Here is a 14,392-nt window from a genome sequence, read left to right on the forward strand (position 1 = left end):
TTTATAAACTACAAATGTGAAAATACCTGATATTTCAAGCTGTGTTAACTATGTGAACATTGTTTCACATAAATTAGTCGTATCTAAAAACTGCAGTTAAACTAGTGCTTATGGCTGGTATATAGCTCAGCTGAGAGAAAAAAAAAGTTGTTACTGTTGTATGCTGCCTCTCCCACCACCCTCTGGTCACCAGTAATTTCTGTTAATTTAACGGGAGCTCCTTGACACCATCTTCCTCCTGACACCTGGAATTCTTGGGGAGGTTTTTTTTCCAAGTTTGAGTATCCACTCTGCTAGAAGTAAACTGCTGCAAAGTGCCAGTTCGAGAATATTGTTAAAACAGTATTGAATGTTTATATGTGTGACATTAACATATTACATACTAATATTGCTCACCTCTTTTTCACGTGGAATAACATACTGAAACAGGATTGCAGAACACATTCGGTAAATGTAATACCCTCCCCCTCTTCCTCCCTCACCACTGACGTTCCATATTACACGGTTATCACTCCGCTGTACAGTACTTTGAACTCGGGCATTAACCAGCTGCTGCGGGGTGAGTGAGTGACAGGTGACTGGTGCACGTCAATGTTTAAAGGCTGTGTACTATCAGAACTGAGGCCCAGATTTTCACGTGGGGTCGATTTCCGGAACCGGTATCTTGCGAGTGTGCTTTTTTCTCTGTGAAATGCGAAGTCAGATTGACGATGTTCCTCGTGAGCCACTGAGCCAAATGTTTTAATGTTTTTGTATACTTCGCTTAAAATAATGTAGTTACTGACAGTCGAGTGATACGGGTCGCATATAGCCTCCGTTACCTGACCCTGTTCGTGTGATTTTGTGTTCCCTGTTGTGCTACTTTCAGTACGAAAGAACATAGGGATACTACAGATCGTCTAGCAAAACGACCTTCTCCAGATCTCGGATGTAAATAAGGAGACTGTTTTGTGACAATTTTACATTATTCGGCCAAAACGTTACGACTGCTGCCCACCGTGAGACGGAATGCTGCCTGGTGACAGTGCGGGTGTGTGATGTGGTGAGCAAAATATATAAGCAGAGAATAAAAGAAGGGGGAATTGTTCTAGTGATGATACAAGGAAATCCACACCTCGTCACAGAATGTGGAGGTCAGAAGCTTCCTGGCTCTGTAAAATGGGAAAAGTGGCACTCTGTGGCCGATCTGATGACAGAGAACAGTGCTGGTGTAGACACGGGTGCTCAGGACCTCACCATCCGGAGCACATTGTGAAACTCGTGGCTTGCAGTGGACGACCCCTACGTGTTCCCTTCTCGAACTGATGACGTCACCAGTTACGATTGGAGTGGGTGTGGGATTGTCAAAATCAGATTTTGGATCGGTGGAAGTCTCTTGTATGGTCAAGGGAATCACGTTTCTTATTATGCCGAGTCATTGACTGTGTACAGATGTGCTGTTATGCAGGCGAATGACTGCTCGAAATATACAGCGAACTACAGATGCGGGCCGGTGGTGGCAGTATTATGCCACGGGGTGACACTGACTTGGGCTTCCGTGGGACTTGCAGTAGCAATCAAAAGCACCGTGACGGCCACAGACTCTGTCAGCATTATAGTGGACCACCTGCTTTCCTTGATGTCTTCCCTGATGATGATGGTGACGGCATCTTCCAGCAGGATTACTGTCCGTGTCACAAGGCCAAAATGATGCTACAGTGATTTGAGGAGCGTGATAGTGAACTTATGTCGACGTCTCGGCCACCGGATGTGCACGATCTGAGGCCGACGGAACACATCTGTATCTACATCTACATATTCTGTGAGCTACCATACAGTATGTGGTAGAGGGTACCCTATATCGATACGAGTAATTTCCGTTTTTGTTCCACTTATAAATAGATCAAGGTAAAAACAACTGTCTATATGCCTCTGTACAAACCGTAATCTCTCTAATATTGTCTTCGTGGCTCTTACGCAAAATGTTCATTGGAAACAGAAGAATTGCTCTCTAGTCAGCCTCCAATGCTGGTTCTCTGAACGTTCTCAATAGTGCTCCTCAAAAAGAATGTCGTGTCTCCTGGAATAATTCCCACTTGAGGTCCTGAGGCGTGTCTGTAATATATAAATTGAAGGTGTTGGGGTGATAAAGGAACAGAACACGAAGGAACTAATTGTAACAGCTGCATCAGGATATAACGCGGAATCAGTGGCGGCGAGTGAAAATGTGTGCCAAACTGGGACCTGAACCCGGGGTCTGCTTCCTAGGCAGTCGCATTAACCACTCCACTACCCAGACACAGTGTTTGTCACAAATGTATGGACTGTCTTGCCACTCTTTTGGACATGTCCAACAGAATGGACACTACGGGTTCACATAATTGATTTCCCCGATGGGCAATTAATCCGCAATCTTCAGTACAGATGTACATTCACACTCGACCTACAGTGGGAATCTCGAACTGGCGAGCATAGAGGACACAGGTGAGGACTGTGGATAGGTGGTGCTAGTTGGGACTGTGGATCAGCTGGGAAATGTGCCAAGATAGACTGTGCATTTGTGATAAACAGTGTGTCTGGGTGGCACAGTGGTTAACGCAGCTTCCTAGTAAGTTGGAGGTTCTGGGTTTGACTCCTGGTCTGACAAACATTTTTCAAACATTCTACACAGTCTCGATGCAGCTGACGTCATCAGTTCCTTCCCTTTCCTTTCCTTTCCTTTCTCCCCATTCCATCTACAGTTTACATACAATGTATCACAACTGTGAATTCTGCGTGGTGTCTGTTCTTCCGGACGTGTCTGAAAGAACAGACACAATGTTGTCATATAGTCTCCATAAAATGTGCATGTTGTTTGAAGCTACAGGTAACAAATTTAGAAGCTCACCTCTTAATTTCTTCGACGTCTTCCTTTAATCCGACCCGGTGCGGATCCCAAACATTCGAACAGTACACGACAGCAGAGAGCACCGGTGTCCTATATCGGGTCTCCTGTACAGATAAACCACACTTTGCACATTCTCTCTCAATAAACCAAAGTCGACCATTTGTTCCTCTACTACAGTCCTTACGTGCTCGTTCCGTTCGATATTGTTTTGTAGCTTTATGCACAGATATTTAATTGGTGTGACTGTCGAGCAGCTGACTACTAATACTGTATTCGAACATTAAGGGCTGCCACGAGGGGATGTCGCCGGGCACTGTCTCTACTCCCATAAATCGCCGACCCGTACCTTACGGGAACTGCGTGATTTGCACGTAGACATCTGGTGCCACACACCTCCAGAAACCTGTCTAGAATGTGTCGAATGGATGCCACGCAGAATCGCCGCTGTTAAGCATGTGGTCGTACTGTTTTGATTCACCAGCATTACATCAGTGCAGCAATCAGCCGCAAGTATGGTATAAAAGGTATATTCAAATTTTATGCAATACTTGTGGCTGGTTGCTGAATTTAAGTTATATTCCACATAGCTCTACTACAACCAGATTTATAATTTCTCACAAACTTTGTTTTCAACAAGATACCAACCTTTCAGTGATACTCACAGTCTCTCTCTCTCTCTCTCTCTCTCTCTCTCTCTCTCTCTCTCTCTCTGTGTGTGTGTGTGTGTGTGTGTGTGTGTGTGTGTGTGTGTGTGTGTGTGTCTCTCTCTCTCTCTCTCTCTCTCTCTCTCTGTGTGTGTGTGTGTGTGTGTGTGTGTGTGTGTGTGTGAGAGAGAGAGAGAGAGAGAGAGAGAGAGAGAGAGAGAGTGATATTTGCAGCTCTAATACAAAGTATGATGTCTTCTTTGTCGGCAGGTTCGTGTCGTAGTAGCGCTGACATGCTTGCTTCTTGGACCTTTGGATATTGGAAACACAATTATGGGCCGGGAAGGCATTCTGCAGATGATTCTGGTCATGGCAAATACAGATGACGTCCTGCAGCAGAGAGTAGCTTGCGAATGTATTGTCGCCGCTGCATCCAAGAAGGACAAAGCCCGAGCTATAGTTGCTGAGGTATGTGACGTACTAGACTTGTAAGACTGCGGCAGGCGATAAGTACACAATAGTAGAAAGCCCTAGAAAGGAGACATTTATGTGTCGTATTAATACTGTGATTCTATTTGAGAATAAGTTATAACAGGTTTTTCACCGTATGAATGACAAAGGTTACTTTATTTATTATGAGCAATTTCACTTCACTTTGAAAATGGTCATCAGGCCTGTGATAATTTTATATAACTGAAAAGTGGTATAAAGCAGAATATATGCTGTAATATGCCTATACCAAAATGCATTGTGTAGACAACATAAAGTAAAGGTGGGGACACAAAATACGCCAGCAGAATTGGAAGCAAGACTTTCGCAGTTGATCTCTCTGTGCTTCACTGTAGCAGTGTAGTGTCTGTTCTCAAGGTGGCAGGTTGTTGTCATAACTGCCTGCCCGACTGGACAGATACCGACAAAAATTATGCTGTGAACATATATGTGGTAGACTGCTACTCGCCATATAGAGGAGACGTCGACTTGCAGACAGGCACAAGAAGAAGACTGCTATAGATTTGAGCATTCAACCAAAAGGCCTTCTTCTAAAGTAGAAAACACCCACACATTCGCACAAATACGACCTCTATCTCTCAGACATCAGGCATTCACTTCAGGATACCATCATAAATGTTGTAACATCCATGACAGGAGAACTCCAACTGTAATTTCTTTAGTAAACACAGTCACGGTTGCATATGAGCTGTTATTTTTTATCTTGATGACGGATTTCAATAGACTACAGAGATCCTCATCAGATCTACATTCCGTGAACAGGAATAAAACATACCGCTTTAGTTACAGTCGAAATGGACATTAATATAGAAATATGTATCCTCGGTAGGAATCGTTGCCACAGGGAACACTTCTGATTACTGGTTGTATTCGTATCGAGTCTGAAATCAAACACGCCGTGGCGGCTCCTTTATACACTGACCGTGGGTTCACCGAGCGTGAGTGAACGTAACTGCCCTCTAGCGACAGGCATAACAGCGCACCGCAAATTTTAAAGAAATTTGATATTAAAAGTGTACTCCGTTCACCAGCCAAGACCAGAGCCCTGTTGGGCTCAGTGAAGGATGATTTGGGTTTGAGAAAGCCCACGGTCTTCAAGATTCCCTGCCATTGCGGGAGAGTCTATATTGGACAAATGATTCGTACGGTCCAGGACCGTTGCGTGGAGCATCATTGCCACACGTATTTGTTTCAGCCAAAAAAATCTATAGTGGCGGAACATTGTCTTACTGAAGTACGTAAAATTTTGTACAATGAGACACGAGCGGTTGCTTGTTCATCGCGGTATTGGGACTGTGTAGTGAAAGAAGCCAGTGAGATCTGGCTACCTGACAATATTAGAAACGGAGATAAGGGGTATCCTTTAAGTAAGAGTTGGAGCCCTGTTCTGTTTGATATTAAGAAGCAACTGTCCTCATCTCAGTCTTCAAAAACTGTCAGTAGTGTTTGATATCGATTTATCGTTTCCACGAGCTTTCACCACTGGTGCGCTGTTGTGCCTGTCACTAGAGGGCAGTTGTGTTCGCGCACACGCGGTGGACCCACGGTCGGTGTTTAAAGGAGCCGCCACGGCGTGTTTGATCTCAGTTCCGGTGAGACACTGTGACGGCCTACTCACCTGAAGATGGCTGCCAGGTCGACCGCCAAAATATTGTGTCCAGATGGCGATACGGTCTGGCTGGAGACCCGATATGAATACAACCGATTATTACACCAGGAAAGGTTACGGAGGCACTTCTGAATACTGTTTGCCTGTCGGTAGCAAAGTAGCGGAAGCCCCACCCATTGTCCGCGCCGTAACTACACGGGTAGCCAGTGGCCGTGGGAATTGATTACATTGTGCAGAGAACATGTATTAGATATATAATTATTAGGAGTTGGGTGTTTGAGAAAACAATGAAAGATATTTTGATTTTATAAAGAATAAAATACTCAGTAAAACTGGCAAAATAGAAAAACAGTCATTATCCGATGACAGGACTCGTTTAATCGTGGGCTGCCCTCTGCCTGACCTAGTAAATGTAAATGTACCAGTGGTGATCAGTAGGACGCCAGCTCGGTAACCGAGGAGACGTATATGTTCCGCCATCTATCAAAGATGTTATGGCTTCCCATTGGCAAGAAGAGTGCCAACTGGTAACTGTTGAAGTGATGTGTGATCGATAAGTACTGTCATCTGCTAACAGATGTACATAACCGTCTGCAGCTAGTGTAATAGTATAATTAGCTGCTTGTTATGTTGCTACATTTACCTAGATGTAATTGATCTTTGTTTCAGTGACTGAGTCACTGCTTACAAGGAAGATGCAGACCTAAAGCAGAGATTACAAGACATACAGCCACTTGTCCTTTTTAGAATATATTTCAGTTTCTCAACTGCATGCACAAAATAACTAATAAATACAGAATGCAGTGTGTTCATACTGCAACTAATGTCTGCAACAGTGTGCTTGTATGTAAATTTGTAGCTTTTTTTACTGTAGATCTGATGACTGTTTCCAAAGAGAATCATAACCAATCATAAAAAATGAAAGAACATTTATGATCTAAACAGTGAAGATTCTGTTATCCCAAGACACTGTGTTCTTCAATATTTCATATGATAAAACTGTGCAATTGTAGTACTGTTGTGAGGGGAATGTTACATCACTACTTGCAGCACATGCCTTTTGTCTGAATAAGATTGCTGGCTAATGGAAACAGGTTACAACAAGTGATATGCTCATAAAAATATAAAAAATTAAATAAACAGTTATTAATCAGTTACTTAATCTCTGTGGATTGTATGTCAGTTTTTCCAAGACACTGTGACACTTCACAATAATATAATAGCTATTGAAATAAATCCCCATAATGAAATGAGTGTGAATGAAATCAGTGAAGATGCAATAACAGAAATTGATATCTGTGAAGAAAAATTATTACAGACGGACAGCTATAAAATACTGATAACTTACGAGACGCACTGACTCACAGGGAGTCCCCATTCTGAAGAAGCTGTACCAAAGCAAAGACCTGGGAGTGCGTGTGCGTGCCCTGGTCGGCCTGTGCAAGCTGGGCAGCAGCGGCGGCACCGACGCCTCCGTCCGGCCGTTCGCCGAGGGCTCCACCCAGAAGCTGGCCGAGGCCTGCCGGCGCTTCCTGCTCACTGCCAAGAACCAGGATGCCAAGCGCTGGGCCGTTGAAGGTTCGCTTCTCATTTATATACTTCTACAGTAGTGTTTTATGTCCCGGATAGTAGTAATCGATAAAGGTGCTCGAACACTTTTTAAGTAACGGAACTGAGTACTTCTCCTCGACGGCGACTGTCCGTCAGAAACGGTGGGTTGTTCGTAGGTTTTTATAGTGAATATGCTTCTCGAAATTCTCTCAAGTGTGCAGCCAGATTGATTGATCGTCGTAGAAGGAATTTTCGACAGCACGTGCCGGCCGTCTCCTCCCACCACTGACCGTGCGTATGGACCGCACGATGTGCCAACTGCATTGGTGGGGGCAGCTGGTGCTCAGTAGTTGAGTGACGGTCCTCAGTCTGCAATCAGCCTCGACCGTGCTCGGTGTCCCATTTCTGCTGCATTTGGAGAATTTCCAGTGCCAGAGCACACACTCGACTAAGTTGAAATCCACTGTCCTCGTCTAAGAGGTTCTCGTGTAGCCCAATTCTGGTAGCTTCCGTGTATACACAGTCCCAATAGTGGGTTGTGTTGTGCAAAATTTGTGTAGCTTTCTATCTCATTACATAGTTGGTTTCAGGGCAGCATTCAGCATTTGATGATGTTGTAGGGTGCTGTAGATTGGTCTGCCATTTGTGTTACATCCACCTTCCTTCAATTGTGTGAATGGTTTGTCTGATGTATGTGATCCGTTTGCGGCTCACATTGGTGCCGTTGATAGGTTGGCATCGTGTAACAGGGATAGTTGTGTCACGGTTTCTTCTTCTGTTTACTGGCACCATTACATTTTCTAGCGTTGTCTGTCCACGAGTGGCAGCAGCAGCATTTATCGATATCTAGTAACCGTACTATTTTTGGAAGGACAGGGGTGTGTCAGTAGTTCGGTTGGGATGGAGCAGCAGAGAGGTCCGGCAGCGCGAGGACGTGCCGGGACTGCTGGTGGCACGCAGGCATTGCCGGATCGAGGGACTGTAGTTGCGAGGGCGACAACCTCGTTGTCCACTGGACCCAGCACATTAAGTTGAGTGAACATTAATCCAGTAGTGAAACCTCCACTATTTTGAGATCGTGCCGTTTTTTCGTGCATTGCTGCTCGCAGGGTTTCCGTGAGACGAACAGCGACAAGTGGAATGTGTCGAGTTGGCAGAATCTATTAGCCGTCTTGTACTGCCTGTTATTAGTTTTCGAATTTTGTGTTATTATTTGGAGAAGTGCAAGCAGCAGTATTTTAGTGCTTAGTGGCCGCTAATGCCCCAGTTACCTGCCCTGGAGGTCAGTGTGTTTTTGCAGCAGTGTACTTTTCTTCGTCTTGCCGATGCTGTCCGGCACGATGTGTAGTTCGACAGCCCCTGGATTGTGGTGTGATTGTGGTTTCTTTTGTCTACCTTCGTTGTAGTGGTTCCTTCTGACTTTCAATGTTTTAAACACCAGATTCTGAAGGCGCAGCGCTGTCTGTGACTTCGCCCTCCCTTCAATTATTATATCGTCGTACCGATTATCACACGTCGGGTGGATTTGGTAAGAGGATCGATCGATGTTTAAACTGTCCCTAGTTTGAGTTGCCATCGTGTTAGGTGAACATAACTCGTGGCTGCCCGTCTCACCACTTACGCAGTTGTAGGGACTTTTCTCAGGTCGATCCTTGGAGCACTGTCTGTGGATTACTCCCTTTTTTTATTTCGTCTGATTGTGTCAGTTGTTTAAAAAATAATATTTTGTTTAAATTATTCCCATTGCTCGTGGCCTTCAGTCGTCAAATAATTTTGAATTCTTTCGTAACGAGGCCTTCGGACGTCAGCGAAGCTCATGTTACAGTCAATTTTTTAAATTATTGTCTAAAAAATTATTTTGGTATTTTTAACGAGTAATTGTCTCCCTCATTTGTGATTCAGGCCTTCAGCTGTTGATTGTTCTGAAGTATTGCTTGTGGCCTTCAGCCGACAAATAATTTTGAATTATTTCTTAATGAGGCTTTCAGCTGACAGTGTAGCTTGTGTTACAGTCAGTTTTTAAAATGATTGTTTTTAAGAATTATTTCCTTAAATAAAGTGTACGTGTTTACTGTGCAACTGACAGTAACTGATTAGGCCCCGTCCACACCTTTTCCTGCTTTTCCTAAGTCCCGTGTCTCAGAATGCATTCCTGCACTCACACAGGATTTAATACTCTCCAGATTTCTGGAGTCACAGGTCGTCTTTTACTGTTCCTAAAAGGGATATGGCCTTTGATGGCAGGCGATACTCACATTTGATATGTAGTCGTCATAAAATTCTACCAATTTCTCCAGATCCGTTGCCCACGTGTGGAATGTCGGCCATCTTTTTCAGTCGGTGTTCATTGCGTGTCGGCTGTGGCACAGTCTTCTGCTGGAAGGTGCATTAAATTTGGTGGTCGCTAAAGCTATTTTTCTGGAACACGTCCCTGAGGTGGTTCAGTTCCAGGTTTGGGCTTTCATCGTGGGAGATCACAAGAGCTCTGCAGACCAACATGCACAGCACTCCTTCCCTCTGTGATAGGCTATGACAGCTAAACTGAACATACTGGTCTGTGTGAGTTTTTTTTCCGATAAACACTGTGTCCCAGTGTTCCCTCCAGTTTTCTCTGGACCAGAATATCCGAGAATGACAGCTGGACAATTTACTCCACCTCCATCATGAATTTAGTTTGGTCATGGATAGATACAAAAATTTTGCATGACACATCACACTGATAGGAGAGTCTGTACTCGAGGAGGCTATCCGAAATGCGTCCACGTGAGAATCTCCTCGACGAGGACAGTGGATTTCAACTCGAGTCTAGTAGCTTGTCTATAAAGGAGACTGCGTCCTCGAGTGACTCAATCTGGAGTACTGCTAGAGTGTTTGGGATGCCCGTCAGATCAAATTAAAGGGAGACATCTCGACAGTTCGTAGACGTGCTGCTAGATTCATTACCAGTAGTTTCGAGAAACACCTGAATGTTGCAGAGATTCTCCGTGAAATCAAATGGGAATTCCTGAAAGGAAGGAGATGTTCTTTTCGTGAAATGTTATTGAGAAATTAACTAAACAAGCACTGTTGTTTGCCTTGTTTCACAAATTTTATTACTGTTCCTGCACGACCTAGGTTTTTGTGGAACAAGGCAAAAACAGTGCTTGTTTAGTTAATTAGCAATGTTTTACCAAGAACCCACTGTTGATTCAATTAAAATGCTATTGAGAAAACTTAGAGAATCAGCATTTACAACAGGCTACAGAATGATCACTACCGTCAGCGACATATATCTCAATTAATGACCGTGGAGGCAAAAGAAGAGGAAACGGGACTCAGAAACGTATAGACACTTGTCTCCCCTTGCTACATTTGTGAGTGAAATGGGGAAAGAAAATGATTAAGAGCGGTACGAGGTACCCTCCTGTCACACACCACGTGACAATCCACCGGGTATAATTAGTGTAGTCCAGTAGTGGTGATAGCTACATTTAAAAGTAGAAAGAGCTGTTCACAGTTTTCAGAATTCTTAGTTCCTTTCTCAAGGAGGTGAGGGGGATAGATTTTTGAAGGTTTGGGTGGAGTGTCAGGTTACTTGTGCCACAGCTTGGGAAGGACCGAACTGTTGTGATGATGTGAGCAGACAAAAATCGAGGGGACGGATTCTGTAAGAGTAGGAGGTTGAAGGTACTACATTGTTAAGAACTGTGTCAGCCCCAGTCAAGAGTTGATGTAAGAAGAAACTGAAAAGTTTGCGAGTAAGTGGAATGAGAAGTAGAATGAATAGTGCCTTTAAAAACCGAGAGGAAAGCAGTAAAGAAAATAGGCAGAAAATGAAAAGAGAAAGAGTGAGAAAGATGAAGGTAAGGGGGAAAAAATGCCCACATCCAAGTACAACTTGCACATTGAGGTTTTCGTATAAACTTAACTATGTATGTGGACAGTTCACCCATTCCGCGGATTGAGAATCTTGACCACTTTTGCCCGGTACTGACATAGATGCGGGCAAGATATTAGTCTGAGAAATTCCACAATTTTTGAGAATGTTTTAATTTCAGTAATGTAAATGTGACATAAAGTGATGTAGGAGGCAGGCGATCACTATTATAATAATCAGTAGTTCTGCATTCAGGCGTCACTATGGTAGAAATCAAACATGAGGCAAGGAATGACTTTACTGCTCATACAACACATTTTGGAATTTATCTGTCGTCAGATTTACAGGAGCAGTATGGCATTTCAAGTTGTGTGTGAAAAGAACATTCACAGACTTTAAATTTGATGATGGATAAATTTCGAAACATGTCATCTGAATAATAAAATCACTCTGTGCATGATGTTTGACTTTTACCATTGCAACACTATCAGCCTGAATGCAGAAATTTTTTGTGGAGTATAAAAACAACTTAACAAATTTCAGATTCCCCCCTCCCCTCCCCCCATCTGAACAGCAGAGTCCTGCTAATCCAAACCCCGGTAATCCGAACGTTCGGATAATACGAATATGAAAAATGTTAGTCTAAGTATGAGAAACTGTGTGGTAAACTGCTGTATGTACACACTATTTTAATTTACACAGTACAGTAAACATATATTAGAAAAATTGGCAAGAAAACATTAGGTTTAAACAATGCATAACAATGAAAGAAAAGCTGTCAAACTTACTAAAATACAACGGACATTTTATCCCTACTTTTTAGATGACAAAAACTCTGTCATTGTTTTTTGGCGTAATGAAGACAGTCTGTTTGAGACCTTAACTTTTCCCGGCGAATCGAATGTTCAAATAACTTACGGGTTTTTCTGCCAGGTGACATCGTCGAACACCGCCGATATTTCGACAGGAGCACACCCTGCCATTCTCAAGGCACAAATGCAAGGAAGAAAAAATGTGCAAGCAAATTTAATACCTCGGTTCACAGAGGAGAAACAAGGAAGACACCACACACAGAACAAGTGTCAACACAACCAAAGATAACCAACATCAGAAATATCGATAGTTACTATTAATCAGCAGGTGAGGTAGCACTAATTCTGTCCCTCTGTTGTTTGATGAGAGACAGGGCCGGATTCCAAGCAGCATTTAAACAAAATCCACCATCTCCGTTAATAAGGTTGCTTGATAGTCTGATTTCAACAGCTTCCTTAATAATACTATCCCAATAGCTGGACGTGCAAGCCAGAATCTCCGTGTTGTTGCATTCCATAGGATGACCGGTGTCAAGGTAATGTTCTGCAATAGCGGATTTGCTCGGCTGTTGTAAGCATGTGTGATGCTTATGTTCAATATACCGGTCTTCCACATTCCTGATTGTCTGACCAATATATGACAGGCCACAACTGCAGGGAATACAATAGACCCCAGCCTTACGCAAACCAAGATCATCTTTTACGGACGCCAACAGGGCCTTAATCTTAGAAGGTGGTCGAAAAACACATTTCACATCATATTTCCACAAAATATGGCCAATCTTGTTGGAAATGCTTCCTGCGTAAGGCAAAAAGGCCGTAGACTTAGGTGCCACTTCATTGCAATCGTCACTCACCCGTTGCACAGACGGCTGATGGCGCAACGCACGTTTGATCTGCCTCTCACTATAACCATTCTGACGAAAGGTGACTTCGAGATGTGCTAGCTCAGTTGCCAAACTTTCAGGGTCTGAGATAATGTGGGCCCTGTGAACTAAGGTGCCAAGTACCCCTTCACGCTGAGCTGGATGGTGACAACTATCAGCTCGCAGATACAAGTCAGTGTGGGTGGGCTTCCTATAAACAGAATGTCCCAATGTACCATCAGTCTTCCTTTTGACCAACACATCAAGGAAGGGAAGGCATCCATTCTTTTCCACCTCCATAGTGAACTGAATATTCGGGTGGATTGAATTCAGATGTTCCAAAAACCGGTTTAAATTCTCACTACGAGGAGGCCAAACAAGAAAAGTATCGTCTACATATCCGAAAATACACGCAGGTTTCAAGGTCGCTGACTCCAATGCACGTTCCTCAATGTCCATAAACAAATTGGCCACAATAGGTGACAACGGGCTTCCCATTGCAACTCCATCAGTCTGTTCGTAGTACTGACCATTGAATAAAAGTAAGTGGAAGTCAGCACATGTCGAAACAAATTTGGTAACTCGACACCAAACTTAACCTCAATTACCTGCAACGAATCAGAGAGAGGAACGCGAGTGAAAAGAGAAACCACATCGAAACTGACTAAAATATCAGAGTCATTCAAATGCAATCCCTGCAAGAAATTTGCAGAGTTCTTAATGTGGTGTTCACACCTACCTACTAGTGGGCTCAACAAAGTAGCAAGATGTTTAGCTACACGATATGTCGGAGCACCAATATTAGAAACAATAGGCCTCAACGGGACAGCCTCTTTATGGACCTTAGGGAGGCCATATAATCTAGGTGGTACAGCACAGTAAGGTGAAATAATGGGTGATAGTTTTTTTTTTTTTTTTTTTTTTTTTTTTTTTTAAATAAATCATTATTGAAGAATTACTGCAGCATTTATAACACTACATCTATGAAAATTGGTATTTCATTTCTCAATTAGAAATTAAAAAAAAAACATGTTTCATTTTTTTGGAACTTTGATCTCCTAAAGGAGTGAGATATAGCGGAGATGCTGTGTCGCAGATACGCATAACGAAAAGACTCTCGCAGTTACGTTTTCGGCATTGGCCTTTGTCAACAATACACACATGTACGCAGACACGTACACTCGTGCAAATGCAGCTGACACACATGACTGCAATCTGAGGCAACTGAAACCACACTGCCTTTGTTGTGCCTATCTGCAGCTCAGCATCTCAGCTATATGGTGAGTGGCAACTTTCTTACTCATAATATTGTTACATTCCATCCTTGATATTCCATTGTTTGATTGTATTATGAAAGCATATTCAAAGCTAAATCTATGAAATTTTGTATGTGGTTTCTCTGTTATAAATAGAAAATACACATCTCACTGTTTTTGGAAAGTTGACCCCTAGGGGATGAAAAATTTTAAGAAAATATTTCGTAATTTTTTTAAAAAAAAAAAAAAAAAAAAAAAAAAAACCTTAAAACTACATCAATGAAAACTGTTATTTCATTTTTTGACCAGATGTAAAGAAATATATGTTATGGTATGAAAGTTTCTTTGAAAATATCACCAGAAGAATTTGAAAGACAAGAATAACAAAAACGTTGGACACTAGCTACCAGCATCACTTCTTG

The 14,392-nt window shown here is 42.9% G+C and overlaps 1 protein-coding gene across 1 annotated transcript in view; it reads left to right on the forward strand.

The window, feature by feature from the left end:
• Positions 1–14,392, forward strand: part of LOC124552544 (protein unc-45 homolog B) — a 100,887-nt gene that overhangs the window by 50,792 nt on the left and 35,703 nt on the right. Inside the window, exons 8-9 of the mRNA XM_047126861.1 lie at positions 3,781–3,978; positions 6,997–7,207. Coding sequence (XP_046982817.1) covers positions 3,781–3,978; positions 6,997–7,207 — 409 coding nt within the window. The remainder of the gene's footprint in view (positions 1–3,780; positions 3,979–6,996; positions 7,208–14,392) is intronic.

This window comes from Schistocerca americana, chromosome 10, assembly GCF_021461395.2.
Source record: "Schistocerca americana isolate TAMUIC-IGC-003095 chromosome 10, iqSchAmer2.1, whole genome shotgun sequence".
NCBI lineage: Eukaryota > Metazoa > Arthropoda > Insecta > Orthoptera > Acrididae > Schistocerca > Schistocerca americana.